The sequence below is a fragment of the Betta splendens genome, chromosome 14, assembly GCF_900634795.4.
Source record: "Betta splendens chromosome 14, fBetSpl5.4, whole genome shotgun sequence".
In the NCBI taxonomy this organism is placed as follows: Eukaryota; Metazoa; Chordata; class Actinopteri; order Anabantiformes; family Osphronemidae; genus Betta; species Betta splendens.
The window spans coordinates 1,908,781-1,926,915 of NC_040894.2; the positions used below are offsets into that span (position 1 = coordinate 1,908,781).

General features: G+C 42.4%; 1 protein-coding gene and 1 pseudogene across 2 annotated transcripts; both read left to right on the forward strand.

The window, feature by feature from the left end:
• The first annotated feature begins 241 nt into the window (after positions 1-241).
• Positions 242-11,595, forward strand: LOC114869121 (E3 ubiquitin/ISG15 ligase TRIM25-like). Of its 2 annotated transcripts, XM_055514492.1 has the most exons (3): positions 242-1,714; positions 10,889-10,941; positions 11,150-11,595. In XM_055514492.1, exons 1-3 carry the CDS (start codon positions 639-641, stop codon positions 11,188-11,190), a joined length of 1,170 nt encoding a protein of 389 aa, XP_055370467.1. In that variant the 5' UTR covers positions 242-638; the 3' UTR covers positions 11,191-11,595. The 2 variants fall into 2 exon arrangements, with proteins under 2 accessions (XP_055370467.1, XP_055370468.1); XM_055514493.1 differs by lacking the exons at positions 10,889-10,941; positions 11,150-11,595 and adding an exon at positions 2,463-4,119 and having other exon boundaries at positions 246-1,714.
• On the forward strand, positions 7,576-15,035 carry LOC114869123 (tripartite motif-containing protein 16-like; annotated as a pseudogene).
• Positions 15,036-18,135: the final 3,100 nt, after the last annotated feature.

Sequence of the window (18,135 nt, forward strand, 5' to 3'; positions counted from 1 at the left end):
CTAACTAGTGGTTAGTTCTTGTATCTGATGACTTCTATCTTAAGTTATAATATAATATTAACGTGCAGTTAAAATAACTTGAGGTGACATGGAAAAATGCCTCCTTTCACTGAAGAAATATGTTGTTTATCAACTCAAACTGGAACGGGTGAAACTCCCACCCAGTCGCTGTCCTGTCTGTTAATGTTATGAAACCCTGCAACAAAAAATAAAAGTGTGAAAACGAGAGCAGAGGAAATAAAGATCTTCAGTTCATTAAAATAAAATAGTGATAAATAGTTAAGTTACTGTGTTTGTTCATATTACGGTTTGTCTTACTCCTTGAACCATTTTAATTACTTTTTAACTAATTAATGGTTTATTTGTGTATTTGATTAATTCTAACTTAAGCTATAATATACTAATCTGGAGCTAAAAACCTTTTCGACATTTTAGTTTCACTTTTCTTTCGAAGTTAAAAAGCAGGAGGATTGATTGATTTTTTTTTTTTTAGCCTTGTTCTCACTTCATGTAACCATCATGAGTTGACGTGGAAATATGACTGCATTCACTGAACAAATATGTTGTTTATCAGGTCGACCTGGTCTTAACTGTGATAAAGTGAAACACAGACTCAGTCGCTGCAACTTAGAGGTGAAATGGCGCAGACGGGATCTCAGTTAAACCAGACAACTTTAGCCTGTTCCATCTGTCTGGATCCACTGAAGGATCCGGTGACTCTTCCCTGTGGACACAGCTACTGCATGAACTGTATTAGAAGATTCTGGGATGAAGAAGACGGTAAGAGACTCTACAGCTGCCCTCAGTGCAGACAGACCTTCACACCGAGGCCTGTCCTGGTGAAAAACACCATGTTAGCAGAGTTAGTGGAGCAGCTGAAGAAGACTGGACTCCAAGCTGCTGCTGCTGATCACTGCTATGCTGGACCTGAAGATGTGGCCTGTGATGTCTGCACTGGGAGGAAACTGAAAGCTGCCAAGTCCTGTCTGATGTGTCTGGTCTCTTACTGTGAGACTCACGTCCAGCCTCATTATAATTCCTCTGCCTTTGAGCAACACAAGCTGGTGGAGCCCTCCCAGAAGCTGCAGGAGAACGTCTGCTCTCGTCACCACAGAGTGAAGGAGCTTTTCTGTCGTACGGATCAACAGAGTATCTGTTATCACTGCTCTGTGGATAAACATAGAGGCCACGACACAGTCTCAGCTGTAGCAGAGAGGACTGAGAGGCAGAGAGAGCTCGAAGGGAGTCGACAGGAAATCCAGCAGAGAATCCAGGACAGAGACAAGGAGGTGAAGGTGCTTCAACAGGAGGTGGAGGCCATCAGTCGCTCTGCTGATCAAACAGTGGAGAACAGTGAGAAGATCTTCACTGAGCTCATCCGTCTGATGGAGAAAAGAAGGTCTGAGGTGAAGCAGCAGATCAGATCCCAGCAGGAAACTGAAGTAGGTCGAGTCAAAGAGGTTCAGGAGAAGCTGGAGCAGGAGATCACTGAGCTGAAGAGGAGAGACGCTGAGCTGGAGCAGCTCTCACACACAGAGGATCACATCCAGTTTCTACACATCTACCCGTCACTGCCAGCACTGAGTGGATCCACACACTCATCCAGAACCAACACCCGTCCTCTGAGATACTTTGAGGACGTGACAGCAGCTGTGTCAGAGCTCAGAGACCGACTACAGGAGGTTCTGAGGAAGACGTGGACAAACATCTCACGGTCAGTCACTGATGTGGACGTTTTACTTTCAGTACTAGTACCAGAACCCAAAAAAAGAACTCACTTCCTAAAATGTTCATGTGAAATCACATTGGATCCAAACACAGTAAACAAACAGCTTGTATTATCTAAGGGAAATAGAAAAATCACATTTATTTATGAATATCAGTCTTATTCTGCTCATCCAGACAGATTTACTGACTGGGTTCAGGTTCTGAGCAAAGCGAGTTTGACTGGACGTTGTTACTGGGAGGTGGAGTTGAGAGGGGCAGAAGTTTGTATAGTGGTGGCATACAAGAACATCAGCAGAGCAGGGAGGGGAAGTGAATGTGGATTTGGACGTAATGATAAATCCTGGGCATTAATATGTTACAATACCAGTTATGAATATTGGTACAACAACATCAGAACTCCAGTCTCAGGTCCTCCATCCACCAGAATAGGAGTGTACCTGGATCACAGAGCAGGTCTTCTGTCCTTCTACAGTGTCTCTGTGTTGAAAACCATGTTATTCCTCCACAGAGTCCAGACCACATTCACTCAGCCTCTCTATGCTGGACTTTGTGTTTATGGTGATGATGCCACAGCCAAGCTTTGTAAACTCAAATAGACTCAAGTCATATAAGTTGGTTAAGATCTCAAATCAATGTTGTTTTTTTACTTTAATATTCCATCATTTGCACTTGTTCTGATGTTTGACGTTCCATAGCTGATGCTTTCCCCTCTGTCTGTTTAATCTTGGATTTAGGACACAGAATTGACGAAGTGAAAGATCACATCCAAGAAGTAGGCGTAGTTCTCCTCAGTTTCAATAGGTTGCAGCCTCTTCATTTTGTGAGTAAATATGAGAGGCAGACTTGGCAGATTTGTACTTTTAGACTTAGTGGGTCTATACCATGCTTATGCTAATAACTTGGGGCGTTAAAATTACACACAAATCATGTAAAGTAAAAATGTAAAGTAAAGTAAAGTAAAATAACCTTAATTTGCCTCCACATTCTGATTGGCTGATGAACAAGGAAGTTGTCGTAGTCCTTTGACATAGCATAGCAGATCCTGAAAGCTCCACAAGCAGCAACAAGCTAGTCCACTGACTGATGACTTTAATTATATTAATGATCAGACAGACATTCACTTTCAACCGTCAGCTGAGACCTGCACCGCTCTGACTCTGCTTCGCTTGATACACAGTTTACTTAGGCGACGACACCGCCTGCCGGCAGGTAACAGGTGCGACAGTAAAGGACAAGACGTTCCTGATCGTTCACAAAAAACACGACACAAAACAGTTTAAACGCTATGCTCCGTCCATAGATCACTCTGTTAGAGTGCATGCTCTAACAGATAGGTAACGTAAACCAAGGCAATGACAGAGACAGCTAACAGGATGTCACCAGGTAAAACAACTCACCGGAAGTCGGTCATCAGTTCACGTGGTCACTCTTTCGTATGGAACACCAGTTGATGTTACTTACCTGTTAGCGTGACAGAATAATCTGTGAATGAAGCGCATGGTTTACATTACATAACCCTAACAGGTAGGTAGGTAACAGGAGGCACTTTATCCACAGATTACTCTGTCGCTAACCGGTAAGTAACGTCAACTTGTGGTCAATGTCAACGTCAACTTGTAGACTAAGTCTACAAGTACAAATCTGGTTACGCACGCACAGATCACACATTAGATTTTAACGCGACCCTAATTTGACTCCATAAACATCTCCTGATGACATTAGCTCATTACAGTTGCTGCCTCCTCTGCCCCACAACAAGATGGCAGGATGAAATCTGTGTAAAGATGTAAATGTATGTAGTTGCAACAATGACCGTCTCTGCTGTTGACCAGATGAGAAATAGCCAAATAAGTGGAAAAGGAAAAAGTTAACCTAAAACAGTTTCATTTGGTGTACAGTGTTTCCCCCATGACAGGGGTCGGCAACACGTGGCTCCAGAGCTGCATGGGTTAGGGTTATTTATATACTGTGGCTCCGTGTGGCTTGGAAAAGTAAAATTATTAAAAAATATTTTAAAATAAACATTTTCGTCACTCAAAATCGCATCGCAGTTGCTGTCGCGCTCCTCCCCCGTTCACACACCTAACGTGTCCTCACCGCTGCCGGTGTTAAAATGAAGGTGTTTCCAGATTAAGTGGTGACCGACTTCCGAATGCCGTACTGGTTGCTCTTAGTTACGACAGCTGCTTGAAGCAGGGAAAAGCGGGTTAGCTGTTGTCGTTGATGCCTCGATAATGTTTTGTCGTCTGCGATCTAAAAAGTCTTTACAGTTTTACAAGTCGTTAGTTTGCAGTTTGATCGTTGTTTGTAGCTAAAGGAGGATGAGGCCTGAATAACTCTGCTGCTAATTGCTACGATCTTTTGTCAATAAAATACAAGATGTTAAACGTCTGCGTCCTGTCTTTTGAGTCTTGTTTGAGTTTGAACCTGATTGTTGAATGTTCTCAAATATTGTGAAATTACCAAAGCTAATTAATACAAAAAGCACATGTCACCACCGGCCACAGCCTGACGGCCAAAGCCGGACAGAAGCGCTGTGATGCAGAGACATCCCGACTGTCAGCTCGGTGCTGTGGCGCATCACAGCCGAGCAGAAATTAATTAGGTAGATACACAGAGAAGAACAGTCACCCTAATCCTTATAAACAGGTTGACTGTCTTGTAGATGATGCTGCAGCTTCTCTACGTACAATGTAAGACACAGTGGCTCCTCTGAAGAAGAAGGCAGTAAATCAGAGAAGGTGTGTGAGGACAGAGGAGATCCGCAGCCTAGCCAGGCTAACTAAGAGTCATAGCTGTGTTGAGCCTACTATTCCCTTAAATTTCAGCAGCAATGACTTTATGAACTCCTTTACTAATAAAATTATCACCATTAGAGAGGACATTCATCAGCAACTTCCTCCAAATGACAGAAATCACTGTCTAGATCCAACAAGTCTAATAAATTTACCAAGTCTTACCTAGACAGCTTCTTCCCCATAACTCATACAGAGTTAACCTCAATAATCAACTCTTCCAAGTCGTCCTCTTGTCTTTTAAATCCAATCCCAATCAGATTACTCAAAGAAGTTCTACCTCTAATCAGATCATCCATATTAAATCAAATCAACCAATATTTACATTTAGGCTAGGTACCACAGGCTTTTAAGGTGGCAGTGGTCAAACCTTTATTGAAAAAACCTACTCTGGACCCTGGAGAACTAGCAAACTATAGGTTCAAATTTACCCTTAATTTCTAAGATTCTTGAAAAATTGTGGCTAAACAATTATCTCACCCCCTGAATGGGAAAAACCTGTACGAAGATTTTCAGTCAGGATTTAGAAAACATCATAGCACAGAAACAGCTCTGGTTAGAGTCACTGATGATCTTCTCTTAGCTTCAGGCAATGGTCTAGTTTCTATCCTTGTCCTGTTAGATCTTAGTGCTGCATTTGATACAGTTGATCATAACAATCTATTACAGAGACTAGAACATATAATCGGAATCAAAGGAACAGCACTGGGATGGTTTAAATCCTATTTGTTGAACAGATTCCACTTTGTTCATGTTAGTGAGATAGTGGTTCTCCACATGCACAAGGATTAGCTATGGAGTACCACAGGGTTCTGTGCTTGTTCCAATTCTGTTTAGCCTATACATGTCTCCTCTAGGTGGGATTTTTAGAAAGCATTCTATTAATTTTCATTGTTACGCAGATGATACTCAGCTATATATGTCTTTGGAACCAAATGAAACAGATGAACTAGTAAAAATTCAAAGTTGTTTAAAGGACATCAAATCGTGGATGTCCCAAAACTTCCTTCAACTAAATTCCGATAAAACTGAAATTCTTATTGTTGGGCCTAAAAATCACAGAGAGACACTATTGAGTCAGATAGCCACCCTGGATGGCAGAACATTAGCTTCAGTCTCTACTGTGAGGAACCTTGGTGTCATCTATGACCAGGATCTCTCTTTTACATCATACTTTAAACAAATCTCCAGAACCGCCTACTTCCATCTTAGAAATATAGCTAAAATCAGAAGCATCCTCTCTCAGAGTGATGCAGAGAAACTGGTCCATGCATTTGTTACCCCTAGGCTGGACTACTGTAACTCTTTACTCATAGGATGTCCTAACAGCTCCTTAAAAAGCCTACAGCTTGTTCAAAATGCTGCAGCCAGAGTTCTGACAGGCCTTAGAAAGAGAGATTACATTTCTCCTACATTAGCTTCTCTGCACTGGCTGCCTGTAAAATGTAGGATAGAATTTAAAATTCTCCTACTCACCTACAAAGTACTTGATGATATGATAAAGCTCCTTCTTAAGATATAGTTCCTTATGCTCCCAGCAGACGAAGAAGAACAATAGCCATGAATACATAAATTTTCCATCACCTACATTTGATGACTTCTTCTGAACCCCAAATGTCGCTCATTCACGTCTTGTGTGGTCTCATTCTGTTCGTTATGATCTAGCGAATGTAATCCAATAAAGCGTTTGGTCCAAAACACACAGTATATCCACAATGGTCTGAAAACTGCAAGTATTCTGCTCCAACTCCTGAGCGAAAAATTTTTTTTCCATTTCTGTGAGCCATAACTTGCTAATTTTTTTTTTTTTTTATTCTGTCCAGCAGTTTAACAAGCAGCATATCTTACGCTGAATGCCATATTGTGATGGACAGCTTTGCTTTAATAAGAGGGGTATACATAAAATATATATACTCTTCTTGATTTATGATTTATTTAATGTTTTTTTAGCTAATCCCAAATATGTGTGATTTTGCTGTGTTGGTGGACAGGTTAAGTTTTTGCTTTAGGGTGTGGGTGGGGGGGTGGGGGTAAGGGGTGCAACCAGCTGCTGAAACCAAGCAAATCTGTTAAGTAAACAATCGGTGCAAAATAATTAAGCAGGGATGTACCTTAGACTAACACATTCATAACATTCATAAACCACAGTACAACAACTGTTGTACTGTGGTTTACTTTGGAGATTATTACTAATACCAATAATAGTATTAAGGTATGTGCACATACTCATACAAACATATACAGTACATATCATATACAGTACATACACATATGCATTGTTATACATATCCCATACTACTTAATAAAAGTCATGACATACAACACCACAATTTCCATATTGACACATTATTGATATTGGTAGTGATAAGTATCAGTAACTTGCTACATTTCAAACTAACAGGGAGGACGCAAGATGGAGCTCGTAAGCCTCCTGCTTCTATCGAGACCAAACCAAGCAGATAATGTTTAAGTATGGGGTAACCAGGGCAACCCCTAGCCAATGATCTTCAACCCTCCCCCTTCCCCACTCCCCGGCCTCTAGAGTTAACCATGTAAATGCTGGATGAAAACGGACAAAGCAGGCGTGTAGCGGAGAAAGGTTGTATTTTTGTCTTGCTGCCAGTCCCCAGGGAGATATTTGCTTATATCTAGGGAAAAACGTAGACGAGGGTTTGTAGTTTCTGTTATTTTTTTCCTGTATAACTGTAACAAATTCTATTTCTTTCTTTGAAAACTACAATGATTTTTCCTTGTTCCCTTCCCAGTGACACCAAGCTCAATATTGTAGCCTTTACCATTTAGGAACTACAACCATTTTAATTTGAGTATACCAAATTGGCTCCTAATTAATTAATAAATAGGGCTCGATAGCTATCAGAGCAAATACTGAAGTGTAGTACAAGCATTTGATCAAGTCGTAACTTGCCAATGTAAAGACCGTTTCAAGAGGGGTGTAAACAATATGTGGTGAAATCGAGCAGCGGACAGGCTCCATTCACTGAACAAATATGTTGTCTATCAGGTCAAACTAGTTTTAACTGTGATAAAGTAAAACACAGATTCAGTTGCTGTTGCTTAGAGTTGAAATCAGCTCGGCTCAGACAGCAGCTCGGTTAAACCAGGAAACCATCTCTTGTTCCATCTGTCTGGATCTACTGAAGAATCCGGTGACTATTCCCTGTGGACACAGCTACTGCATGAACTGTATTAGAAGATTCTGGGATGGAGAAGACAGGAAGAGACTCTACAGCTGCCCTCAGTGCAGACAGACCTTCACACCGAGGCCTGTCCTGGTGAAAAACACCATGTTAGCAGAGTTAGTGGAGCAGCTGAAGAAGACTGGACTCCAAGCTGCTGCTGCTGATCACTGCTATGCTGGACCTGAAGATGTGGCCTGTGATGTCTGCACTGGGAGGAAACTGAAAGCTGCCAAGTCCTGTCTGATGTGTCTGGTCTCTTACTGTGAGACTCACGTCCAGCCTCATTATAATTCCTCTGCCTTTGAGCAACACAAGCTGGTGGAGCCCTCCCAGAAGCTGCAGGAGAACGTCTGCTCTCGTCACCACAGAGTGAAGGAGCTTTTCTGTCGTACTGATCAACAGTGTATCTGTCATCTCTGCTCTGTGGATGAACATAGAGGCCACGACACAGTCTCAGCTGTAGCAGAGAGGACTGAGAGGCAGAGAGAGCTCGAAGGGAGTCGACAGGAAATCCAGCAGAGAATCCAGGACAGAGACAAAGAGGTGAAGGTGCTTCAACAGGAGGTGGAGGCCATCAGTCGCTCTGCGGATCAAACAGTGGAGAACAGTGAGAAGATCTTCACTAGACTGATCCGTCTGATGGTGAAAGGAAGGTCTGAGGTGAAGCAGCAGATCAGATCCCAGCAGGAAACTGAACTTAACATCTTGAACTTAAATCTTCATCTTGATATTTTGCTCATATTATCATATTCTGCATCTGTAAATAGTTTTTTGAACGTTTTTATTGATATGTTTTTGTTTAGTTCTTTCTCTTACTTTGTGTGAATCTGAACAGATACCTCACCAGACCTGCCTTTATTTCTTTGTTGTCCTCACCTCAAAACATTTACAGAATGATAACTTTAAATTTAATTGATTGACAGTTATAAAATATATAAAATATGACATAGGGTTGAAATAATGTCAGTTGCTTCTGTGGCATTGAGGAAACATTGAAACAACATTCGATGATAACGGTTGTAAAACGGTTGACAAAATACCTAAAGGTTGTAAAAAGGCAAAAAAAAAAGCCCTTACATGAAATTAAAAAAATATTAACGTTAAAATGACAGATTGTCTTCAAAATATATTATTAATCAGAGTTTATTTACTGTACATGTAAATAATTATTTAAATTAATATTATTGAACTTAAGTGTCCTTAACAGAATTTTATTAAATTTTTTTAATATGTTTAAATATGCATCTATGCATCTATGAAAATTATCTAAACGTGTGCTATGATTTTTGTCCTTAGATGCTGTCATTGCAACTTATGATACTATATCATCAAATGTATGGAAGACAATGAACACATATACACAGAGTTGTTGGGTGGTGGTGGAACAAAGATAGAACTAAGTGTTTCTGTACCACTTTGTCTTCCAGCAGCCAGGTGGCGCTGTTTCACCCAGTGTTTGCCCTGTTTGTTCATTTGTGGTGACATGTGATTTTTAGGTTTGGTTCCTGTTTGTAATAGAGGTAACTTGTTTTACATGTGGCATTAGTTTGGTAAGTTAGTTTGATTCATGTTCACTTATTATCAGTTTCAATGTCAATGACGGTGTGAGTTGCAATATTGATGATGCTATATTTACCTGACTTAAATGTTATCTTTCCATTTTTTTATTTGCATATTTATTGTGTCTGTAATTATTTAATGTTCAATGCTGGTCCGGAACAAAATTTCATGTGTTCTGTCTGAACATATTTTAAAGGTGCACAAAGGTAAGCATGTGAAAGAAAGTGGCAGCCTGTCACGACCTGTACTGTTTCCTATTTTATTTTGAAGGACTTCCTGCCACACTCTGTGTTTCATGTCACCTCCGGTCCTCATTACTCACACCTGACAATAATCAGCAATCAGCCTTGGTATTTAGTCTCCACCTCACACAGCAGCCGTTTGCCAAATTGTTAGTTCACGTTTGTTTGTTCACTTACCTCAAATACCTCATCAAATCACTTTGCCTCAATACCCAGTAAGTCCTTCTTGTGTACCAGCTCTAGTTTTGTTGCTCACCTTGCCTGCCCCCTTGCTTCTGGTTTTGGACTCTGCCTGGTATTTTGACGTTTGCCTGAGATTGACCACTGATTTCCTGATCCCTGTCTGTGCCGTTGCTATCGTTCTTGCCACTTGTGTACCGACCTCTGCCTGTCCGACCAAGAGCCTTAATAAATCCTCTGACATCTCACGTCGCGTCTGTGCTGTGTTTGGGTCCTCCACCGTGTGTTTCCTGACACAGCCTAAGACAAGATGCAAAAGTTACACCGTGTATGTTTTGATGTATTTAACGTTTCCATTCCCTCTTATGTGTGCAGCCATTGAGGTGTGATTATTTTACCATTTTTTCCTGCCGTTCATTAATTTATGTACTTGTGTTTTTTTTTCTTATGACAAATGCTTAGTGTGTTACGTATATGTTGTAGTTTGACGGTGGACACTGGTGGATTTTGGTGGATGACAAAAGAAAATGGAAAAAGGAGCAACAAGCACGGCTCATCGTTTGTGTGTGTGTGTGTGTGTGTGTGTGTGTGTGTGTGTGTGTGCGCGCGCACAACACATATACATATATCGGCGCAATGAGTGCTGTGACCCCCAAACTGGAGGAGTGTCTACAACAGACCCCTGGAAAAACATCCGACATCTCAGTCCAGAAAAGTGCAGTCCTAGGAACAGCAAGGATACTGCGCAAAACCCTCAAGCTCCCTGGCCTCTGGTAGAGGACCCGAGCTTGGAAAGTGGATGAGACCACCCGCGGAGGGTGAGAATAGAGTGGTATGTATATATATATATATATATATATATAAAGACATTGTCAATGGATCGCCGAATTCACGAGTCACCATGGAAATCCGAAGCGACACTATAATGGCAGTGTATTTCAATGGCGGAGTTGGAGGTTTTAATGTGGAGAATGAAGAATTTAAGACGATTATTAATAGAAAAAGCAACACAGCTGCATTGGCGAAGAAGAAAGTAAAGTAAATTGAGTTTATTTAATTACCGTTATGTTGCCCCTCTTTTATTGTAAAGGAAAATTGAACATAACTTCCACATCATTTTGTACTATTATTTCCATGAGATTCGAATAATATTAGATAATAGTAATATTCTTGTTTTATTAAGGTATAATCCTTCTGGAGCAAGAGGAACTCTTGAACACAAAATCCTACAAAAAGGTAAGATTTGATTACACAATTACAGGATCTATATCTTGCATAGGCTTCTACAATGTTGTAGCACTCTGCAACCCATAAGATCAAAGTGAAATAAAGTCATTGTCTTGCAGTCACCGATGGACGGATTGTATTATTGGACCCTCCAGAAAGCACACAGTCTGGGACATTGTGTGAAGCAATGTAAATAATATTCCATTTTATTTTTCAGGACATGAAGAAATGATGAGCGCTTTGGTGCAGAAACTTTAATAAAAGTGATTCTGACAAATCATGAGTCTTAAGAGTCTTCCATCTCTGTGGTCTACTTGGTTCACTACTGGATCCTCATCCTCATCAGGACAAGAAGGGTGGATCTGCTCGTATTGTGACAATGTTGTGAAGGACAACACAATCCACTATATTGTCACATGTCCTCTCTGGACTGACCCTGAGGCCACGTACACACTGAAACCTTGCCTTCAGGATGCCTATGGTCATCTCCACCTTGGCCGTGTTCTGCTGTGGCCCAGTTGAACCATGTCTGTGGTCCAGGTTCAGGTTAGGGTGTCATTAAATAGGGCAGACAAGGGAACCCTTTTTCCCCCAGCAAGAAGCTATTGTAGTGTCCTGTAATGATTGTAATGTTTAAAACAATAAAACAATACAGTAAAAACATGAACTTGTGTAAATTACAACATACCCTGTTAAAACATGTGACATAGTGATGATTCCCTGAAGATTCTGGATGGGATGAGATAGGCTGCATCAATTATTACCTAGTTAATGGAAACAGTAATTAGTTTAATGGCATTGATACTGTGAAATGACTTCATATTAACATAGTCTCCCTCATTGACTGAAGGAGCTTTAATAGGAATGTGGGTGCTATCAATGCACCCAATCACGTTTGGAAACTCTGAAATGGAAAATAATAAAGAAATACGGAAAGTGTGCGTGTGTGCAGTACATCCGAGGTGTACGTATTAAAATATGTGCCATAGATTATCATAGAAAGGACAAACCTGCCACTCAAAAATGTCCTGATGCAAAAAACAAAGAGCTACGCACACAATGCTTTCTGTGGTAAGTGCAGACCCGCGTTTGTTACCCTAACTTTTACTATAACATCACAGACACAAGTTGCTGTTATTTTCCCATTAGCCTTAGCAGCTCAAGGCCGGAATAACACTCCCCTTTGGGCCACTGCAATATAAATAACATACAGTAAGGCTACTTAAAACACACAAACCTGTTATATAGGAAAGATTATTTTAAATTACTTCTGTAGTTATTCTACGAAAAGAACAATAACCATAAATACATAAATTTTCTATCACTTACATTTGATGATCTCTTCTGAACCCCAAACGTCGCTCATTCACGTCTTGTGTGGTCTCATTCTGTTCGTTATGATCCAGCGAATGTAATCCAATAAAGCGTTTTGCTCCAAAACACACAGTATTTCCACAATAGTCTGAAAACTGCGAGTGTTCAGCTCCAACTCCTGAGCAAAAACTATTTTTTTCCACTTCTGTTTTTATTATTATTGTTATTTTTTATTTTTTTATTCAAACTTTATTCGTAGCAGGACGAGACATTTTTGCCAGGGGTACATTAATAAATAAGAGAGAATTACATACATTAAATTATAATTTGTAGGTAACACAAATATTTATGGTTTTTGAAGCATTTGTATTAATTGATCCACTAATTAGTTTTATATATAATATGGTATCATTGTAGAAGCGTTGATATGCAGGTTTTTGTTTACTATATCTACTATTTGTGTAGATAAAATTTTGTCAATATAAGTAGTAGATTAATAATAAAAAATCCTGCCTTACAGGAAGTGAAGCTTCTGTCTATCTTCTAAGTCTTCATTTACTTTAAATATTTAAAAAATTACATTTCAGAAACAGCCACATATTTAGTGTGTATTCAAGGAAAGGGTTTGATGACCACCTGTGCAGGTGAAGGAGCTTCTGTAGGACTTCTGCTGCCAGTTGAAGCTTCTGCAGAGGAAGCACCTTCAGGTTCTGACTGTTCCGCAGATTCAACCACACAAATGTTTTTTGAGAAACCCTGCAACAAAGAAGAAAAGTGTAAAAGGCTCAGAGCTGAACTGCATGAAGAAAAGAAATTGAAGGTCTACAGGTGAAACAGCTGAACTGCCTATAAGGAGGGTTAGGGCTTAGGGCAGCATCCAGTACATTCAGTTCTTTCAGTTCATCAAACGAAATACTGATGAATAATTAAGTTACTTTGTTTGTTCATATTACGGTTTGTCTTACTCCTCAACCCATTTTAATTACTTTTTAACTAACTAGTGGTTTATTTGTGTATTTGATTAATTCTAACTTAAGCTATAATATAATACTAATCTACAGTTAAAAACCTTTTCGACATTTTAGTTTCACTTTTCTTTCGACATTTAACAGTAGGACGATGGACTGTGATCTTTTTTAGCCTCGGTCCCGCTTCATGTAACCATCATGAGGTGACGTGGAAATATGACTGCATTCACTGAACAAATATGTTGTTTATCAGGTCGACCTGGTCTTAACTGTGATAAAGTGAAACACAGACTCAGTCGCTGCAATTTAGAGGTGAAATGGCGCAGACGGGATCTCAGTTAAACCACACAACCTTCTCTTGTTCCATTTGTCTGGATCCACTAAAGGATCCGGTGACTCTTCCCTGTGGACACAGCTACTGCATGAACTGTATTAGAAGATCTTCACTGAGCTCATCCGTCTGATGGAGAAAAGAAGGTCTGAGGTGAAGCAGCAGATCAGATTCCAGCAGGAAACTGAAGTGGGTCGAGTCAAAGAGGTTCAGGAGAAGCTGGAGCAGGAGATCACTGAGCTGAAGAGGAGAGACGCTGAGCTGGAGCAGCTCTCACACACAGAGGATCACATCCAGTTTCTACACATCTACCCGTCACTGCCAGCACTGAGTGGATCCACACACTCATCCAGAACCAACACCCGTCCTCTGAGATACTTTGAGGACGTGACAGCAGCTGTGTCAGAGCTCAGAGACCAAATACAGGAGGTTCTGAGGAAGACGTGGACAAACATCTCACTGACAGTGTCAAAACCAGAACTACTAGAAACAGAACCCACGAGCAGAAGTGGATTCCTAAAGTATACTTGTGAAATCACATTGGATCCAAATACAGTAAACAAATTTTTATTATTATCTGAAGGCAACAGAAAGGTAACACGACTGAGTAAACCACAGTCTAGTTCTTATCATCCAGACAGATTCACTAGTTGGATTCAGGTTCTGAGCAGAGAGAGTTTGACTGGAGGTTGTTACTGGGAGGTGGAGTGGAGCGGGATAGGAGTTTATATAGCCATCGCATACAAGAACATCAGCAGAGCAGGAGGTGGGTTTGAATGTGGATTTGGATGTAATGATAAATCCTGGGCATTATTATGTAACGATACCAGTTATGTATATTGGTACAACAACATCAGAACTCCAGTCTCAGGTCCTCTATCCTTCAGAATAGGAGTGTACCTGGATCACAGAGCAGGTCTTCTGTCCTTCTACAGTGTCTCTAAAACCATGACTCTCCTCCACAGAGTCCAGACCACATTCACTCAGCCTCTCTATGCTGGACTTTGTGTGTGTGGTGATGATACACAGCTGAGATCTGTAAACTCACCACAACATACACCCAAAGGCATTCCAGATGCAGTGGGTTAAGCTCTTGAATTTCAATTGATTATTTTTCCCCATTTATTGCTGAGAGCTCATCACTGTTGTGTTTCTCTACTCTATCTATTCCATCTCTTGCTTCTGATGTTTGACGTCCTGTAGGTGGTGCTTTTCTTTATGTCTGTTTCTGCATCTGAACTGACATTTGAACCTTGTGTCTGTAAATACTTTATATGTCGAATAATTTTATTTTTTGATTGGCTTATGTTGTTGTTTCTTGTTGTCTGTATGAACCTGAACAGAGAAGTCACCAGACCTTCTTTAGTATTTTGTTGCCATTCGTTTTCTGATGCTGTTGTTTTTGTTTAGTGTTTGTACTCCTTATTCCTTTCTTCTGTGGTGTCATGTGATTTTCGTTCTTATGCATAATTATAAGTATCAGTGTCCCATGTGTTTCTCGTCAGTCTTAGGTTAAGTGCACTTTTTGGTACAGTATGAGAGGCAATTTAATGTACGTGGCAATTTCTGTTTGAGTGTGTGTTTTTAAGCAACATATACTACTATACAGTCTTTGTCATTTATAAAATAAAAAATGGAAGACGCTGATTCAGTGAGCCGAGTGATCCCAAGTAGCAGTTCAAATCAGAACTGATTACTTCCTTTGTCAAAGTACTAATACGAAAACGCAGCAAACAGATGGAGTAAGTAAAAGGGTTTTAATGCGGGAATCATAGTCTCAAAACAGTCCGGGTCATACACTTGAAAGCATGAAGGCATAGGCACAGAAGGAGCAGGCTAAATCACTTCCAGAGGACAGGCACGGGTCGATAACAGAATTCACAGGATACGATAACAGGTCAGGATCAGGCGAGAATCAGAAGTCAAAAAATGCGGAGCGGGGTCAAACACGACATAAGCTATCAATGGAATGCTGGAAAGTGACGGTAGGCGTACAACGATCAGGCAAAGACTGATGAGACTGGTGGCGGTTAAATGCTGGCGGTGATTACTAATGACAGACAGGTGTGTGTAATGAGACCGGGACGTGAAACTGGAACTAACCAGATGAAAACAGAAACCGGAAGTACTACCAAAATAAAACAGGAAACCAAAACAAGATGAGTGAAAACAGAGTCCTTCAAAATAAATGCCAGAAACAAGAAATTAAACGAGAAGCAAAAACCCAGATCGTGACACAGGCAAGCGGATTTTCGATAAGCAGGTGGTCAGGTCAGCAGTCATCTTGCCCTGCTCGAGCTCCAGTGCAATCTCCACGTCCTGCCCATGTTCCAGCTCAATCTTCCCTGTCGGTTCATGCACCGGCCCTGCAACCATGCCTGCTTCCTGCCCCAGCCCTGCTGCAGCGGCCAGCTCCCACCTCTGTTGCTGTCCTGTCACGCCAAGCTCCAGCTCAGCTATGTCAAGCCCAAGCTCCAGTTTTGGTCCTGTCAAGTCCAGCCCTTGTCGGCCCCGAAGAGGAGGCCGTTTCAGCCCTTGTCCCTGTCGACCCTGAAGAGGAGGCCATTCTAGCCCTTGTCCCTGTTGGCCCCAAAGAGGAGGCCGTTCTGTCCTGCTTTGGCCCTGAAGGAGCGGCCATTCTGTCTCCTGTTGGTCCGGAGGAGACCGTTCGCAGCCCTGTCAGTCCCAAAGAGGAGGCCGTTCACAGCCCTGTCAGCCCTGGAGAGACCGTCCCTGCCTCAGTTCCTGTCGACCCCGAAGAGGAGGCCGCTCCAGTCCCCTTTCTGTCACGGCGCTCTAGGTAGCAGATCCACATGCACAGCGGAGACAAGCTTAGTGGACGAAAGAGTTTAATCGTTCTTGTGGTCAGGCAGGCAAGGGTCAATACACAGTGGTGGCAGTTACAGTAGAGGTAAGGATCAGGCAGTCGGTGGTCAAGAGGCAGGCTAGGCTCAGACTTACGGCGGTGCAAGATCGGAGGCAAGGCAGGAGACAAGGTCAGGGTAATCAGGGTCATACATGGTTCAAGGTAACAAGGTATTGCTGGAATGCTGGCTGGCAACTGGGCAGGGCAAGAGCTGGTGCTTAAGTACAGAGGTGATTGCTGATGGATTACAGGTGGTGGCTAAGGAATCAGAAGTAAAGCAGGCAGTAATGTGAAAGGTAAACAGGAAGCAGAACAGAATAAAACCGGAACTGACATGCGCGATTATGAGTTTGTGACACTTTCCTGGTGGTTCAGGCTGGTTCACACCGGTCCTGGACCTGGTGCCTTCTGGTCTCCTGTGCACAGGTGTCTTCCCTGGAGGTTCTGGTGGTTCCTGGAGGAGCACATTTGCTCTAGCTCCTGGTGGTCCAAGGGAGGCCGCGCCGACTTCCATCTCCAGGGGTCCGGAGATGATTGCACCAGCCATGGCCCCTGTGTCCTCTGCTTCTTTGTGTGCAGGTAGGAGTGGTCCACCGCTGACCAAGTCTGATTTAGCTCCTAGTGGTCCACCACCGACCACGTCTGCTTCAGTTCCTGGTGGTTTGTCACCAACCGCGTCTGCTTCAGTTCCTGCTGGTCCGGCTTCGACCTCATCTCTCTCAGTTCCTGGTGGTCCAGCACCGACCACGTCTGTCCCAGCTCCGGAGAATCTAGCGGCGACCATGTCCGCTCCAGCGCCTCATCTGTCCTCGCCTCTGGTTCTGGCTTTGGGTCGTCCTTCTTCTCTGGTTCCGGCTCTTTGCCGTCCCTCGTCTCTGGCTCCGGCTCTTCGTCGTCCCTCATCTCTGGTTCTGGCTCCATGTCTGTCCTCGTCTCTGTGGGTAGCGTCCTGGCATCTCATTAGCCTTGCAGGGCCCTACGCGGTATCACCGGCCTGATTGGTGGCCTCGCCCTCGGCTCCTTCTGCCACAAGGGTGGTGCTGCCCCCTTCGTCGGCGACCTCCTCGAGTATTTGGCTTACTGGATTGGCATTCCTCTCAAGGACGTCACCGATCACTGGGGGCCACTGGACGTGCCCTGTTCCGGCACCGGCATGTCTTGATTCTTCAGCTCTCTTGGCACGGTTTGCCGGGGGGTTCGTCGACCTCCCAGAGCTCAGAGCTCGTTCCTGGGCACTATGGGTGCCATTCTGGCCCAGCAACTGCTGGACAGAGACCTCCCCCGTCTCCACCCACCTGGAGAGGAGGGCTCTGGACTCCTGTTGTGTTCCTCGCGCTATGGACTTATCTTATGAACTCCTGTGTTTTCTTTGTGCAGTCTTGTTTTGTTTTTGCCCAAAACCAGTCTTCCCTCCGCCCACCCTGCTTGGACTGCTGTATTTGGGCGTCTGGATTTTGCCCTAGAGTCTGTCATAACCTGGACTGCTCAGTTGCCGTTTCCTGTGTTATTGCCATGTACTTCCGGTTTTGTTTTTTCATGTTCAGTTCCTACCTTCTGTCATTTACTCTGGGTCTTAGCTGTGTTTATCTAGTTCCTGTTTTACTTTTTTTAACTTCCTGTTTAGTTCCTGGTCTGCTCTGGTTCCCTTCGGTTTCACTCCCCATTCACATATTTCATCAGCTGTAGTTAATCAGTAGTCAGGTATTTAAACTCCAGTACTCACC